General features: G+C 42.0%; 1 protein-coding gene across 1 annotated transcript in view; it reads left to right on the top strand.

Moving 5' to 3' along the window:
• The first annotated feature begins 2,933 nt into the window (after positions 1 to 2,933).
• LOC108933779 (heterogeneous nuclear ribonucleoprotein L-like) overlaps positions 2,934 to 17,936 on the top strand; it is a 44,229-nt gene continuing 29,226 nt past the window's right edge. The window contains exon 1 of the mRNA XM_029259064.1: positions 2,934 to 3,280. Coding sequence (XP_029114897.1) covers positions 3,080 to 3,280 — 201 coding nt within the window. The 5' untranslated portion in view covers positions 2,934 to 3,079. The remainder of the gene's footprint in view (positions 3,281 to 17,936) is intronic.

Here is a 17,936-nt window from a genome sequence, read left to right on the forward strand (position 1 = left end):
AAAAAGTTTATTTATTAGTCAGGAAATAACAAATTCTTATTATTCAGTAAGGAATAAGTATGAGAAAACATGTTGAGGTCTGCTACTAGTACAGAAGTGCTTTCCACTTTTAGATGTCTTGATGCAAACTAAGCCTTTTGTGCAACTGTGCATGACCATGAAATGCTTATAAAAGTAAGACGGCAGTGTTTTTTAAACATCCTCAAATTTAGAGGGATGCTTACAGAGCTGTTCAGGAGTGTGCCATGGGGAGACCACTGCAAATTTTGACAGAGCAATATATTGGTGGGATGAGGAGGAGTGTATTTTTAGAATATAGGCATTGCGACTGACTAAATAAAAGACCCATCCACTGCAATCTTCCAGAGTACAGAGGGATAACGTAACACAAACCGTTGTCCACTGCCATGGGCAATGACAGCTGACAGAGCTATACCGCCATAAAGTACATGTAATTACTTCTTCCCGAGCAAATTGCTTCCCATTTTGTCCTTGTTCAGTTTTTCCACAAATTTCATCACCATGTAATGCATTATGATTTTACATGCACATGGACAAGATGCTACCTTTGATTTATGACAGCTCAATATTCAGCTGCTCAAGTAAACCGCAAATGGACTGCTTGAAAGAGAACAAAAAAGCAACAGCTGGTTGATTGAATCTCTGGTATGAGAGTACATCATAAAAATGAAAACACGAAGAAGGGAGCTATGTAGGAGCAGGACAACACCAGAACTTCAAACTCTTCAATTCTTGTAGAGCAGTACTACAAGTGCAAGAAGAAAAGGTAATACAGAGCTGCTTGAAAGTATGCGAACCCCTCGTATCCCCAAGTACAAACAGGTGTGTAAATCATTATGATTTATTCTTTTCATAAGTTTAAAACTTAGATTTTATAAGTTCCCTTTAATATTTCATACAAGAATAACGATCATCCCTACAGGATTCAAGGGAGGGGCCACGGTGGCACAGTAGGCTCTACCCATGCCTGCTATGTGGTGGGTCTGGGGTTCAAGCCCCACTTGGGGTGCCCTGTGGCAGACTGATACCCCATCCAGGGTGTGTGCCCTCAGCCCTGTGCCCTGTGTTGCTAGGTAAGCTCTAGCTCACTGTGACTGGGGCAAGCAGTTGTAGGCATCACATTGCACAGGGTTCACATATTCTCAAGCAGCACCGTAGCTAGCTACCAAAACACAATGTAATATTTGTGCTCACTCAGCATTCTCATTGTCAACAAATACAATTGTTACAATTTTTCAAGTCATCACAGAAAGTATTCATGCAACCAAAAACAATCACAAATATATAGTAATGTGAATATGACAAATACCGTTAGTACGCATAGGGATAAAAACAAAGATATCACTGAATGCAAAGAACTTCTTAAAGTTTTCCAAACATTTACCCTATATGGAATACCCAGGAAAGATCCATCATCTGTCCAAGGTGAGAGATGTCGCATGTTCTGACACAGTGCTACAAATAATATACCCTGTACTTCTCTTGGGTGAACTTACCCAGTTCGCTGGTGGGAGCTTTGTTCCCCTACCCATTGAAGTGCCCAGTTGGACACCATTACTGAGTCATGAGAAAAAAGGAATTTTCATGAGCACGCTTCAATTATGGGTATTTATGATGCAGATCAAGAGCAGTCGGGTGAAGTGGAACCGATTGCAGCTGAAATGTGTGTCTATGCAAATCTGTGGCGAGAACGTGAAATGAAAAGCATTTTTGCAATAAGAAAAGGAAATGTAAGTTCTGCACTGTAACAGTTCAAGTTCAAAAAGGGCAAGTGAGTACTGGCATTGGATTCAGATTAATTAGATTTGTTTAATTCAGATTAAAATAATTTTGTATGTTTTCTTAAATGCAACGACTCCCTAAAAAGTCCTTGCTGAGATCGCTTCAAATTCCTGGTGTTTGAAAAAGTAGTCATTCGCTTTGCTTGAAGAAATTATTTATTCTGGGTAGCATGATTATATTCTCAGCCTTACTTTTACCCACAGTAAATAATAATTCAGTCACTCACTAAAAACGATTGCTTGTACAATGCAGTCATCTCCACTCTACATTACAATCATGTGAGTCTATCGCTTTGCTAGAAACACAGAGATGATGGTAGTAGTGGCACAGTACAGCGTTATTAACGAATGTTTAATGCCCACTCTGGCTGTAATGCCCTCAAGCAAGGTAATTACCTGGAATTGCTCCTGTAGAATTACCCTGCTATATGAATGAATAAATAATTAACAGTAGCTTAATTGTAAGTCACTTTAGAGAAAATTTCAGATGCATAAATTAATAATAGTATAGATTCCGCTATTTCACTTGCGATATTGGGTTGCTGATGACGATATTAGATTTACCTTAACCGATGCTTAACAATTTCTCCTGGAATTACACACTGTAACAAAAACGTACAGTACATCCAGGTGCATTATATAGTGAAAACCTGCAAACGTGTGTTTTTATTATCCTCAAAGTAAGTCTAAAAATCGCTGTTATTAACTGTAGAGAAAATGCATAGCTTTTTCCATGATGATGCGTGTGAAAGAGAAAAGAAAGAAGAGTGCAGTAACTTGGATGCTCCTGCTGCTGCCTCACAGGCCTTTGGAACTGACCACCGTGCCACTGACCCCCGTTGACTTGCATTCGCGGTCACTCGGGCAAGCGCGTGCTGTGGGCGCCCTGTCTTTTCACATCACAAATTTTTCGAGTTAAAGCGCCGCGGTGCCTCTTTACATTTCTTTTTCACGTGAATTTTATCGTCAACATAGCCTTGCAAAAGTCATCTGCGGTACCCTCCTCACAGAAAAGGGTAAGGCTGCGTTGCTGCTTTGTGACAGACAGCTACAGCAGCGAATCACCGGCGACATTCATCAATCGCCGGAACGGACTGACCAATGGTGAGACGGAGAGGCAGGTCCCGCCTCTTACAGCTGCACGGTGCGTGTTTCGAGGACGCGCTCGTGCCGCCGGTGACAGTCGGCTGCTGTGGATGTGCGTGGTCACGCGCGTGGACAGGGCTCGCCGAGCGCGCAGGGCGTCGTCGCATTTCTACGACATCTGTTTATGAAGGATGACGTCCCACGCTGAGGAGAACGAAGACGGAGAGTACGAGAGAGCGGTTAAGAGGTTCAAGAAGAACCAGGAGGAGGAGGAGGAGGAGGATGGAGAGCAGCGGACCGAGGACGAAGACGGGGGCGACGCGGCGCCAGCGCCGGGGGGCGGCGATCGAGACCACCTGTCAGGCGCGCGGAAACACGCGTCCGCGGGGAAGGTGAGTTCACAGCGAGCTGTCAAAAGGAGACACTGACTGAAGCAGACAGAGTCTGCGCAAAAAAAAGAATAACAGTTATTATTATTATATATATTATATAACTAAAAACAACAAATAACGCGCGCTCTTTGCATTCCGTGGCGTGGCTCAGTTTTCTCATCTCAGCAGTGCTCGACCAGTTAAATAAGTGCAAATTTTTTTAACTAAGTCGGAAACTCACACATGAAGCGGGACGTTTGTGGCCTGCCTGGTTTTTATAATAACCTACCTAGTGAGACACAACCGCGAGGACACACACTGTTATCTCGCTCGCGCGCGCACACACGCGCGCGCCGCAGTGTCTCCCACGCACGTGTTTGCCCATCCGCGCAGTCAGTCGGTGTCCGCCACGAAAACGAACTAACGGGACGCACTTTGATTTGCATCACTCTGACAGTTGGCAGCGTGCAGCCGGATAAAGTCCGGTTTCATCATAGTGTCCTTCGCACATGTTTTACATGATCTGTTCGCACAAGTCGTCGACTCCCTGTACCTGTACGTGTACCTGTGGTAATAACTTCTTTAGCGAAAAGGGCATCTTCCCTATAGCACTTTCACAAGGTACCCTAATGCTTAGAGCTTTTTGCCTTCGGACTGGGGGGGGTCACAGGTTTGAATCCCACCTCCTGCTGTAGTACCTTCATCAAGGTACTTACCCTGATTTATACAGCAAAAATGAGTCAGCTGTATAAAATGCGTTAAATAACTGTAAGCACCCCAGTGTCTGCTAAATGAATCAAGTGGGTTTGTCTCAGTATTGTCAGATCACCACCTGAAAAAAATGTGTCTTACATGGTAGAGAATTTATTGTGGATTAAACTAACTGGTCCGTGTAGGAGTACCTTCTCCACTTTTTATATCCAAGATCAGCTTTATAACATCACTTTTGATAAGGGTGTGCTTATTATGCAACTGCTCGTGTGATGAACATGAAAGAAACAAACTAACTGCTGTTAAGAATCACGCATCTGCAACTATGTCTCTTTCGACTAATGTAATGAACACATTGTATTTTCTATAAAATGTACATCGCTTTGGAGAAAAGCTTCTGCTAAATGAATAAATGTAAATGTAAGGGTGGCCAAGGCATTAACATATAAAAAATTTAACAAAAACCAGGCATTTTTGTCAATAATGATAACTGATAATGGTTACTGATAATATGATTTATTGTACTTGCACATATATTTTGCATTTCCCTGTCGGAAGCATTGAAAGCATATAATAATGGTTTGCTTGAAAATGTACTTCTTGTATAAATATGCACGTTAAAATGTTATTTTTTAATGAATTGCATAGCTTTGCCCTGTGATATCCTCTATAGAAGTTGAAGGAATTAAGTTTAAAAAACTACAACTCTTAGAGTGAAGGCTGCTTGCATTTTCTTGCAAATATCTTGTAAAATGAATCTGCGACACTAAGTCCGCGTGCAGCTCCATGTCTGCGTACGTTTGCCACACGTTCTCTGGTGACTGGTTGCTGCCGAAAGCAAAACCAGTTCTGTCTGCTCTGCTCTCTCTTTCGCTTCTCTGGGCATTTCATATCACGCAACTGCGTATTTGCGTTTTATATCATGCACTTCGTATCCAGCAAAGATGACACAAATATAGTTTGAATGAAAGATGCTCTCCCACCATCTGTTACGTTCATCAGGAACCCGTGTCGTGTGCTGGCGCCCCAGAAGAAGACGCGAGGTGCTCTTCACTGACCAGTGCCGTTTTCAAGCTCGCCTTAGTGCTGCTTGTCCCAGTGAGCTTTCTTTCCTCATCACACATGGCTCTTCCCTTATTCTTGCGTATTGAGCTTCGTGTTAAACCAGGCGTGTCCGTGGATGCGGCCCTCGGCGCTGTCGGCGCTGTCCGCAGCACACCTAGCGCGGCCGTTGCTTTTGCGCTGCCGTGGTCCTGGAGACTGGAGCGCCCAGCTGGTCGATCTGTGTCAAAAATATATAAGATCTATGGCCACTTGTTCAGTCGCTTTGAGACGTCTAGCTGGTTTTTGTGGCAGTTCCCTTAAAATTATAGATCCCTCTTTTTAAATGCATCACTCAATGTCAGTGACTTATCGTACTAAGGCAGGATTGCAGTGGTCTGGAGCCTCTCCCAGAGCCGTGGGGCATTAGGCTAAGCAGGATACACCCCTCATGGGACGCCAGTAACACAGTCGCTCGCACACACATTAAGGGCAAATTTTAGTCTCCAGTTGAGCTGAAGCAGGTTTTTGGATTTTGAGGGAGAACCCACACAAACAAAGGGAGAACATAGAAGCTCTGCACAGACCGAGCCAGATCTGAACCCGTGTCTGAACCCACAGCCCAGCTCCTGTAAGATAGCAGTGCTACCCGCTGAGCTGCCATGCCTTATGGATGCATGCTTACTTTTTTATTGATAGCATGGATGCGTAAGTGTCTTGAAAAGTAAAATCTTGGACAGGTTTAAGTTTGTATGAAGTCTGTGTCCAGAGAGTCTTCTTTATTCTTTAAGTGATGAACCGCTTGTGGAGAGGACAAGTTTACTCATTCTATCAAACCAGTCGGACGAGGCCGTGCAGTCCGGTACCATGTTTATTTACATGCCCAGCTGAGCAGTCCACGGTCCAACTGCTTGACTCTGTTGAAAAGCCACTAACGGCAGCTGACCTGAAACGCGCAAATTGTGAGCGGCACGTCCCTCTTGATGATTAACTACATTTGTGGTACTGTTTTAGTGTGTTGTTGCATGTTAATTTAATGACTTTGTGCATGTGCCAGCTGGTGAATATTGGGGGAAATCAGCTGAAAGAAAAGGCAGAACGAGCCCTTGACATCAGCCAAAGTTTTGTTTAAGCTGGAAGAGTGATTTTTAATTTTTAACTGATAGTGAAAACAAAACAGTTTGGTGTCATAGTTATTATTATGATTATTATTATTATTATGCTATAGTACTCACACCTTAAAGGATTACATTTTATAGATTTATACTGCTTCACTAAAGCAATTCAGGTTCAGTATCTTACTCAAGGGTACAACAGCAGGGCTGGCACCAGAATATGGAAATTTACGCAACCTGATGTGCAGTCAGAAAGATTCTTCTGTTCTTATCCTTGGGAGACAGTATTTAGCTGCTGTATGGTCACCCGTGTGAGGCTCGATGCAGTGGTGGACAGTTTGTTTTGTGCAAATGGTAAGTATGAATGTTTGGTCGTTGTGGCACCTTGCACAACATCTGGATGCACAGCAGTGAATGTCTCCCGGGACCTCAGGAGATGAATAAATGAGATTTCCCCTCCCCAGCTGTGCATTTTAATGGAACTTTACCTATCCTGGAAGCTGAACCATAGATATTTTTAGTATGCTGATATTGGTTTTCATTTTCTAATGCAGTATAAAACCTACAGAATCACATCATAGATGTAATTCATATGGAATGTCAGAAGTGAAAATGCAAATGAAGCAATACAACTGAAATTTATTTTCCCATGCATGCATAATGTGAGTTGTAAAGGTAGTTCAAATTCAGTGTTCCAGTTTCCATTTAAATTTCTCTTATCAAGAATGCATATTAACAAACAGATTGAAAAGTGAAAAGCAAAATCCATTTCAGATCTTGCCCATTTGTGTTTGACACATTAACCGCATGCAAGTTCAAAGTTTAGAACTAAAATGTAAAAATAAAGTAGAGCAATGGCTGTGTATGTTTAAGTGCGTGCAGTTCTGGTCGCGGGCGAAATTTACATTCAGCAATCCGATTTACATTTGCATTTTCGTTTTCATGTAGACCCACTGCTGCAGAAAACTGAATATCAAAGTACACCTGGCATTTAGTTTTCAAAGATGTGCCTGTAACAGACCTTACACAATGTAAAGTAAGAATAAATTGTTGAAAAAGGAAAGCAATCCTCCCATTTGCTTTTTCATTTCCTTTGTTTCGTGGCCTGATTCCGCTCTAAATGAAAACTCAGCAGCAAAGTCATTTGAATGTTCATTTTTGTGCTCTACTCTACCAGCACATCGGTCTGTCTTTGAGGGAGGGACAGTTTTCAACGATAAACGGAAGCTTCGCACTCGGAAGGGTACACCAGCCACGTGGCGGCGTCCACCTTGAGCTCTACTGAACCTCAGAGCGAGGTAAAATGGCCACGTGCATCGCCAGCCTCCTCCGAGGAGCAACGTAGCTGTGATGGCGAAAAACCTTCGAACCACAGGACTGCTTGAGTGTCTAAAATGAGGCAGCCTCATGAAGTGTGTGAACCCTTTCGTGGCAGGATATGGTATTTTCCTTAATGCTGAAAAAATTATTTTGTTGACTTTTTTTTTAGTGAACATCAAAGATTTTACATACAAACACTTGATCCTGTATGTTATCTGGGAATTCTATACCCACAAAATATGTTAAATGAATACACACACACACATTTTCAGAACCGCTTGTCCCATACGGGGTCACGGGGAACCAGAGCCTACCCGGCAACACACGGCGTAGGGCCAGAGGGGGAGGGGACGCACCCAGGACGGGACGCCAGTCCATCGCAAGGCACCCCAAGCGGGACTCGGACCCCAGACCCATTAAGTTATTATTTGTATGCATTGCATGTATGCTTAAAGGAAGGAGGGGAAAAAAGCCTTTATTGCGACCATGACCCGTCTTCCACCTACGGTAAGTCCGCATCTACTAGTTACCCATGGAGCCAGGAGCAGGCTTCTATTACGTATAGCTGTAAAGTGGTTCTTCTAAAAACCCCCTAACTTTCTGACTTTAAAGCGGAGCTACGTAATAAATTGCACATGAGAGCTCTGTCTGTAGTCCGGCATCCTCTCTGTTCTGTTATATAGTGGTGCAGGTGCTACCCAGTGAAAGAGAATGCCTTTTGCTTCTTGCTTTTCAGTTTGTCGGAGAATGTGCACGCTTACTGAGCAAAATTCAAATGCACGCTGCAATGCCGAATTCGAACATGCTTTCATAAGCAGCATTTCTCATGCGCACCTCGCGAAGCAATATCTTCGACTCTGAAATTCGAGTTGAATCAAGTGCACAGGATTCTTCCATGTAGTTATGCGATGCTTTATGTAAGTCTGTGAAAGGTCAGTTTCCACTTTGGTTGGAGACAGCGGCTGTGGGGTTGCTGTGTTACGAGTTATCGGGGCTTCGTCTACTGTGTCGGCAGCTTTATTTAATCAAGTTTCCCAAAGACCGATGGCCTGCCGTAGTGTTGGACGGCATCTGATTGACCTTACGCGGGTTATAGATTATCTGTATTTAATGCGCTGATTTTCAGGATCGAACAAAACATGCTGATGGTCCTCATTCAGGAGCTGTTTGAAAGTGAAACCCATGTTAGCAATTGAACGTGGCCAGCCGAGTGTGTGTAACACGGCAGAGCAGAGTGTTTAAGGTCTCCTCCTCTCTGCCAGCCAGATAGTAAATGGCACTTTATAATGTCTGCAGAGAGACTGCATGTAAGTGTGGATTAGGCATCTCTTGTTGGCCCATATCCAGTACTTACATTTAGTATAATCATGAAGCAGCTTTGAGAAAACGTTTTGCCCCACGACGAAGTGTGCCCGCACCGGCCACGGGTGATGTGGAACCTGCTCTTTGCAGCAACCTTGCACCTCAGTTGCTATTAATGCTGATGGAGACATGAGTATGATAAGTGATGGATTTACAGGGAAGTTTACTATGTTTGGGAAGGTACATTGCCTGCAAAAAGCGTCAGACAGTGGTACGCAGAGCTGCCTGCAGTAGATTTCAGAGAAACCCTCTTGGTGACGTGGCCTGTTGAGGCCTTCCATTTAGCAAGTCAAGAGTTTCGTGAACTCGCTCTCGCTCTTCTCACGGTTCTGATACACTTCGCTGCAAAGTCTGCAGACATCGATGAGCGTTGTCAGATAAGGAGTAGTGCTTTCTGCTTCTTCACTGTGTCTCAAACTGTTGAAATTTGCCGTTTTACACTTTCTTTATTATTTATTCTTTAATATACACTTTCAGTTTACTTTTAATTATTCTTTATTATGTTATTCATCATCTGAGATTCATCTATATTTTTTATTGTGGCTTTTATTGTTTCACTCCGTTAGATCTTACTTGTATGCCTTTTCTTCAGAGCCCACTGTGGAATTCCTGAAACTTTACATATATTCACTTTTATTCATTTAACTGTTGCTTTTCTCCAAAGCGACTTAAAGTGTTAAGCTACTTACAATGATTTACTCATTTATACAGCTGGGCATTTTTTTTTACCGGAGCAATTCAGGTGAAGTACCTTGCTAAAGGGTACCACAGCTGGAAGCGAGATTCAAACCCGCAGCGTTTGGGGCCAACGGCAGCACCGCTAACCACTACCCTACCAGCTGTTCCATTTACCTCTTTTTAGGAGACTTTTGTATGGTCTGTTTATTGTGTACAAGTAGATAAGAGACACTTGGAGTATATAAAGACATTGAAGAGAGCGTCTCCAATGTGTACCATGTAGCAAGATTTTTAAGCTGACTTGCCTCATTATTGAGAGTCCAACCCTACCGTGGGATTGTCTGAAAAGATTATTTCCCACAAAGTATCATGTTCTGCGCAAGTACGTGTGACATGATGTCAGCGTTATACTTTATTTTGAAAACGTGCAGTAGCCCGTTTAGATGGTAGATCTAAATAAAGTGATTACCAGGTAATTATGCCGAGCTTCTCATTAGAGCCCCTAGCAAGCAAAATATTAACTTGAAACGGTGAAGGCAATACGCTTTCCTTTTTTCTTTTGCCCTGCCTTCTCAGTGCTTTTTTAAGAAAGGGGGTGTTGAATTCACTGCGTCTTCTTGGTCTATTTTCTTCTCTTGTTGTTTTTTAGGTTTTGAAAGGAAAGATGCTGCAGATTACATCTTGCGCCGTACGTAGTTGTATTTTCCTAGTAAAGGTCACAGCCCGAAGCTTGCTGTCTGAGTGACTCACCAACGCTTCACTGTTTTTTTTTCCTCACAGAGTTTTGCCTCTTAGTTGTCCTTGTGTTTTTCTTGCAAGTGCTTCTCAAATTCAGCGCGTAGACAAGCAGTCAAGATCACGTCGCATTCATTTTCTAAAGCACCGGTGCTGGTGTAATTGGACGCTCACGCCCATTCGTGCAGGTGAACGTGGGAAGAGGAGGAGCCCTGTGCTCTGCCGGTCCCCTACGACCACAAAGGTGCCGAAGAAACGTTGCGCCAGCTGTAGTCTCAGGTCCCGCTCATTCTCACAGGGTCTCCAAATTGGCAGCTGGCAAACAGGACAGTAGATGGAAACCCAACCACTACACACTACACGTGCTCACTTGACTCTTGTGTATTAAGCTGCGTCCTAAACTATTTGAATTAAGTGGTAGACTACATTTCACAGTTATTTCCCTCCTTACTCTCCACTTGCATTGTTTTTTTGTTTTTTTTAATCTTTTTTTCACGCTTTTAATTTTTGGAGAAAGTATTTGCCAAATGAATAAATGCAGAGGTGCTTTTTTGTTTAGCTGAGGCTTTTATCCAAAGCAGCATTTTCACATTTTACATGACTGGCTATTTGATTGGAACAGCTCAGGGCAAGTGCCTGAGGCAACCTGGGTAACAGGTGAAAATGTTCATTGGATTTCATCTTTTCCAAAAAAAAAAAAAAAAAAATGGAAAAAGCTGTACGTTTGTAGAATAAAGTAATCATGCAACGGTTGGCCAGGTTTCACATGTAAGGGTCCAGCAATTGTTCTGCTCTGTGCGTATGGCTGCCGAGAATGAGCTCGGCATGTAGCCCACCTGGCTGTGACTTCGACCCGCTGGAGGGGTCACTTGCGGTTTTGGGGGAGACTATATTAGCTCTGCATTTTGTCTCTCCGTTTTGTTCTTCCTTGGGTGCAGCTTTAACTCCTCTTTGTTCTGATCTCGGCACCGTCTTCAGTGGCATCTCGAAATATGGCACGCTCTCTGATGTTGAGTCGGGCAGGCTGACCTACTTAGCCATCGTTTTACTGTGGTAATTTCCAAGCAGTTTTGACACCAGAAGGGAACCGTTAGGCTTTATTCATGTGCAAATGTAATGTGTAGCCTCGCAGCACCGTATCTGGAGTTAGTGGTGATTCACATTTTTCTCTGTAGGTGCGCAATGCATGCTAAATCTGTGCCCCAGTACTGCCTCGTATAAACATACACACCGTTAAAAGGCAGCAGGAGCTCAGATGCAGATGGTATTTAGGACTACTTTTATACCATCGTAAAGTATGGTTACAAAACACCTTGAAATAGGGAACATGGAAGGTAATTTACTGTTCTGTGACCCTCACAAGGACCAACGGAAGGAAAGTGACTGACTGACTGATTTAAAGTTATTTTATTATAATATACTCTGGCTTTTATGTAGAGTCTACATTTCTTTGACCTGCAGAATATCCTGCCACAATTTATTTATTGAACATTGTTTTTTATGTGGTGTTTCTAATTTCCTTTTGTACTCTTTGTAAATATCGGGGAGTTTTTGGCCTCAGGCCCATTTCCTACTAATTACCTGCTGTTTATATGGCTCAGCTGTTGCTTTGTTGATAAGTATGTTTTTATGGTACAAAATGGGTTTTCTTTTGGTTACAAGCATGGTAGAAAGGATTTCACTTACTACCGTGTTTAAGCTTGTGCCTTGTTTTAAGAGAAGCAGTGTTTTGCGTAGACAAATTTCCAGTGAGTATGAAAACCAATATTCTAATATCATATTTTTATTGTCCCCTTCCCAAATAATGTGCGCAGCGGTTTAGTTCATAAATGGCACTCTTTCTTTTTCGTTACAACCACACATCTACCCGGACCACTTACAGGCGGTCCTCAGCATACGAAGGGATTCCGTTCCAACAACCGCGTTGTAAGTCGGCTTTGTCATAAGCTGAAAATATTATTAGAACCGTAAGGATATATAAACAGTTTACCTGCATGAGTGCTGTGTTATGTAACGGCTTTGTTATATGTATTTTTTCACCAATTTTGCACATTATTCATGTTTACATTACATTTTACATTTACATTTATTTATTTAGCAAACGCTTTTCTCCAAAGCGACTTACAATGGATACTATATAGTGTTACTAACCCACACACCTTATTCACCAAGGTGACTTACACTGCTAGATACACTACTTACACTGGCTCACTCATCCATACACCTTAAAGTAATACTGAACGAATAATAATAGTAGTATAAATACTGTGCAGTATAATAATTATATTTTCATGCTGCACTTTCTTTTCACATTTTTAAATCTTTTGTCTTCCACTTTTTCTTTTCAGCACCTCTGCAACACTCATTTTTTCTACTTTCTAGCCTTTTAATGAGGGACACCAGCCGCTTTTATACGGTCTGCAGAGATTGTCCTCTCAGGTCCCTGACAGTCTCCTCCGAAACCTCACTTAAATTGGGGTCCATCCGAAAGTATAGCTGCTGTATTTCTTCAGCACATTCCACGTCGACCTACACTGGGTCACACTAATCATCTTTCCACACCGTAGTGGAGCAAAAAGTGGTAGTTTTGCACTACCACTTTTAAACCCGTTTACATTTCTATTTATTGAACCGACTACACCACTGCACTTTTTTTCCACTGTTTTTAGTTTAGTAGTTAGTTATTGTGAACTGTACTGCAGTAGTAATAGTATACAGTATGTTGTATATGTTGTCCTCTATGTCACACCAGGAGAGACAGTATTTCACTCCGATGTATGTTCCAAACATATTGTGGAAGTGACAATGAAGTTGACTTTCACTTTAAATTAAAAGTAATGAAGGGAATCACAAACAAAAAGTTATGTAAACATAGCGCAATCACTGCTAGACATCTAAGCACCGACTGAGACCCAAAAGATAACAATATTGCACAGTGCAGCCGACCGATGTTATTGCACAGCCACATGGAGCGCTCGTCATTAGGCATCGCAGATGTCGGGACTCAAAACTATAATAAGGTTAATGGGACTTCCGTCACAGGTCTCCGTTGTCTGAAGGCATGTATGTAGTAATGCAGGCACCAGCTGTACTGAAACAGTTTGAAGGTAACAGACTGCTCGTGCACCAGGGCTGTGCTCATGCTGTTCGTAGAGCAGTAGTTGAAACCGGAAGATAAGAGCACAGCTTTCCGTTTTTACATTTACACTATACATTTATTCATGTAGCAGACGCTTTTCTCCAAAGCATTGTACATCTCATAGAAAACACAATGTGTTCATTACATTAGGAGAAAGAGACATAGCTGCAGATGTGTGACTCTTAAGTACAGTTAGGGTTTCACCATCTGCACCGACGTTCATCGCACAAGTAGCTGCCTAAAACTTTACGAGAATATCGCTGATTCCTAATCACCTTCCTAGTAGTTTTTTTTTTTTTTTTTTTTTTTTTTGAGATACTTATAAACATTTACGTTACATTGCAGGAGCGGCTCTGTAAAGGATTGATCCGAGCATGACCGTGAACATATATACCTTACGTGAACTTAAGAGATCATGGGCGAAGTGAGTCCGGAAGAGATGAGTTTTAAGACCCTTTTTTGAACTAGCCAGAAAGACTGTAGTAGATACTGCAACCTAAAGGGCAGGGTCCTGATCCCCTGTGGCTATGTACCCCATCCAGCCCACACCATGGTGCAAGTTAGTTAACCACTGTCAGTGCTGAGAGTTTATTATAACAAGGGCCCCAGGGCTACTGGCAGCAAAACAGACCCACAACATCCAACTGTCCCACTCCGTATTTTACGGCGGGCGTGGCATACCCATTCTGCGAGTGGCCGATAAGCTCACTTTCGGTATCATCTCAACATAGTATTCGGTTCCACTCAAAGTTCCAATGGCTTGTAGGAAATTCCACATGTTTTTACTGGTTCCAAAAGCATGTTATCATGGAGGTGACTTCTGATGCTTCACTCAGACACTTTGTGATCCCAAGGTGACAGAAGGAACTTCAGTTCTCCTCCTGTAAGCTTTGGATTCTTTTTTCCTCACTGTACATAAGGACAAGATACATTGGTGTCCTCTTCATGGTAAGACAAGTGCTGTTTTGAGCGCGTCTTCCGTCTTGCCTTGCTTGTTTGTGGTATGCTTCATTTTGTCATGTATTTTTGTATCCATGAGCTCATTTGTAAAGATCAACAATCATCTGTTGAATTTTCTGTTCTTTCCATTGGTGATGGCTAACAAACCGTCTTCTGATGTCTTACTGCTTTTTTTCCCCTAGTGAAACGGGAAGTCCAACAAAGTGTCCTTTGGGAATTGTGTTGCATATTTTGGTTTATTTTCTGACACAACAAACAAATAAGAGAGATAACACAAGGCATCCAGAAAGTTTGAAACCTACATTTGTGAAGAAAACTCTAATGCTGCATTTATGAATATTTGTTTGGTATGAAATGTTTTTCGTTGAAAGCCTGAGGTTTCCCTGAGTTTTTTGGTGATGACAGCTCTTTATCCTGTTTTATACCGCTATTCTTTTATCGTGGTAAAGGGCACAAATAATGGACGTGTTGAGTGGTTTCCTTCCATATTTAAACTAAAGAAACTTGTTATCGGGCTCCGGGCAGCAAAAGCAGTGAGGACGAGAAGTCGTGACAGTTACTGTGTGAATTGTTATAGCAGAGCACACGAAAGGTTGCAGTCCTGTTGGGCAAATGCACTACACACCTTTTATTGAATGCTGGTGTCCTCCTTATGCAATATCACAGTCCAGCTGATAATTCTGAACAATAGTTTAGCTTCTGTAACTTTTGGAAAACCAAAGTTGTCTCCTGTGCTAATACTGAGGAAAGACAGAGTATCTCAGTTGTTTCAAGTAAAAAGGAATAGTGTTTCTCATACAGCTGTTGACATACACCTCTGCCAGGAAATATAGAACCTGTTTGCATATGGGACCTGTTTGTTGGCCCGTTTACTTATTTTTAACACACATGTAATGTGAGCCCCAACTGTGATAAATATACACTAGTAATATAGACGAAACCTGTCTTTGTGGCTTTTTCTTGCATCAGTAGCAGTGTACAAGAGATGGACTGTGACAGGCCATAACATTTACATTTATTCATTTAGCAGATGCTTTTGTCCAAAGCGACGTACATCTCAGCAAAAGTACAATTTATGCATTACATTAAGAGAAGGAGACATAGCTGCAGACGTGAAAGTCTCAAGCAAACCTAGTTCGTTACCTACCGCTTGCTGCACCGAGGTTCATCGATCGAGTAGGTGCGTAAAACACAGGATAGACAAATCCCGATACCCTCACACCAATTATTATTATTTTTTTTAAATATTGCTATAATCTTTCATTCGCTGTAATAGCTCATTTTCACTTGAATTACCCAGAATTGCTCTTTCAGATCTAACTGCTGTATTACTGTATGGTATAATTATTGCAAAATGTAATGACTCGGGTTTTATTATTAAGACTAAATGTATGGTGTTGCATGCACAAAAACGGTGCCGTGGGTGTCACTGCAGCTACCTTCGCTGCTGTCAAGAAGCCTCGTGGATCTGCGTGTGCTCACGTACGTGTCGTGTTTGGACACGTTCAATCTGAACAGAGATGTTCCGTTTTGTGTTTCTGTGTTTTCAAGGTGTGGTGTTGTTTTGGATTACACATTTGCGCTCAACCTTCCAGCTTCCAACCTTATTCAGAAAGGAAAAAACATCACGTTTCGAATTGAAATGCGCAGGTGTGGCGGTTCAAACATAATTGGAGCCTTTTGTTGAAGCAGTAGCTGCGTTTTATTCATTTCAGCTGTCTTCACTAACCAGAGCCCTTCACAGATGACACGTAGTTAGACTCTCATGTAGGGAGTTCCTCCAAAAAGTGATTTGCAAAGTTCATAAGATGAAATATAAGAACAGTGGTTAGAAGTGCGTTTTTCTTTTCAAAGTATGCTGAGCTCAGTCTTCAGGGACCCATGCAGCCAGTTATGAACTGGCAGTATAGTTAAACTGACAGTATAGTTGTAAAGTAAATACATATCTTTTCAGTAGTTTAAAAATGGAAGGTGGTGAATTTAGCTTAAGTACTGTGTAAAATATATAGAGTGACTCATTGTCTCGCCTCTCTCAAAGTAATAAGAGTTGCAGTTTATTCTTTTAAAATAGCCATGAAGGGTAAATATTCTGGCCTGCTCTCAGTTTGGATGCTTTGTTCAGCTTTGTCCTATTTCTAGATGTTTCTGTTTCCACTGCAAGATGTTGGTTAAAGATAAACATGAAACTCCAAGGATCTCTGTTTACTCTGTAGCTCGGTAGCATTTCACTCCGCAAGAAAACACTTTCATGGCGTGTCAAGAATTCACACGTATTTTGGTGGAAAATACTCTGGACAATTATTAATTTCGATAACGGCTAGCCTTCTGTACTTCGTAATTTAATTGCACTATTAGGCGACCTTTTCAGGCACAGCGCGTGTTTTAGAACGAATCCGAGTGACATTCTGCATTTCGGAGTGTTGCAGGCCGCCAGAAAGCATCGTCTCCAAAGGCACATCGTGTCACGGGGCAATTTGCAACCAACGCGTACCACTGGAGGAATGAGTCTCTGCTTTGAAAGGCAATAAACCCTGGGAAATCCATTTCAATTCAGCGTTAAGAGAGCAAAAGATTGAAGATAAAGCGACAATGCGGCCGAGTGTCAGTGCATGATTAAGAAAAGTGGGCCATGGAATCCAATCTTGTGCACGTAATTAGAGCATCCTTCTTGGGCTGGGCGTTTGCAGGAGGTCTATATATGGAGACAAATTAGTGTCGATCACTGACACAGCACAGAGTGTAACTCTTGGCTTTTTGAAACCACCCCATTTGGGGATTTTTACACCTTTGATTACAGTCGACCATATTTAATTTCCTTGGTCATCCTTGGCAGCGCAGGGAGGAAGACCGAGTTTCCCAGGGACTGCCTCAGGTGTCAGAAAGACTTTGCCTTATGTAACGCGGCAAGATGATGGGGAACAAAGTGTAAATTTCAGTTGCTTTTATTTAGCTCAAGTTGTCCACATCAGTGACTTTTTTTTTTTTTTTTTTTTACAGTTTTTACAGTTTTGGTAGCATAATGGTGGTTGGAGGTTGCGGGTTTGAATTACAACTTCTGCAGTCGTACTCCTGAGCAAGGTTCTTACCCTGAATTGCTCCAGTAAAAATGGCCCCTAAATGTGTAAATGAGAGTTTCTTTGGAGAAAACCATCAGCTAAATGAGTAAATGTACATTCCTGTAATTAATTTCAGAATTTAATTTTCCTGACTAGTGAGACAGTTTTGTCCTTTGCTCTACCTTCCACCGCACAGCCAGAACACACTGGGGAAAGGAATCGCATGCTGTTTTAAACAAAATCTGGTCATAAAAACTGTTTGCATGTATCCCCTAGGCAGCCCAAGCAACTAAGTCAAACTCTTTTCAGTCCTCTCGCTTCGACTGCTTTTCTCTGTTTTATGATGTCCTAGGTATGGGGTAAAGGCTGAGATCCCTGCAACCCTTTAAGTTCAAATTTAAAATGTTTTCTGACATACTATACAAGAAATATGCCAGAATAGTTTTAAAATGTATATGTAAAGCATTGTGACATACTTTTAAAATAGCTATCCCTCAATCAAATAACGTGGGTTAACTCGTTCCGTAAAATCACCTCCTGGGCCGAATTCCTACTTTGAA

The sequence above is a fragment of the Scleropages formosus genome, chromosome 16, assembly GCF_900964775.1.
Source record: "Scleropages formosus chromosome 16, fSclFor1.1, whole genome shotgun sequence".
NCBI classification, from domain to species: domain Eukaryota; kingdom Metazoa; phylum Chordata; class Actinopteri; order Osteoglossiformes; family Osteoglossidae; genus Scleropages; species Scleropages formosus.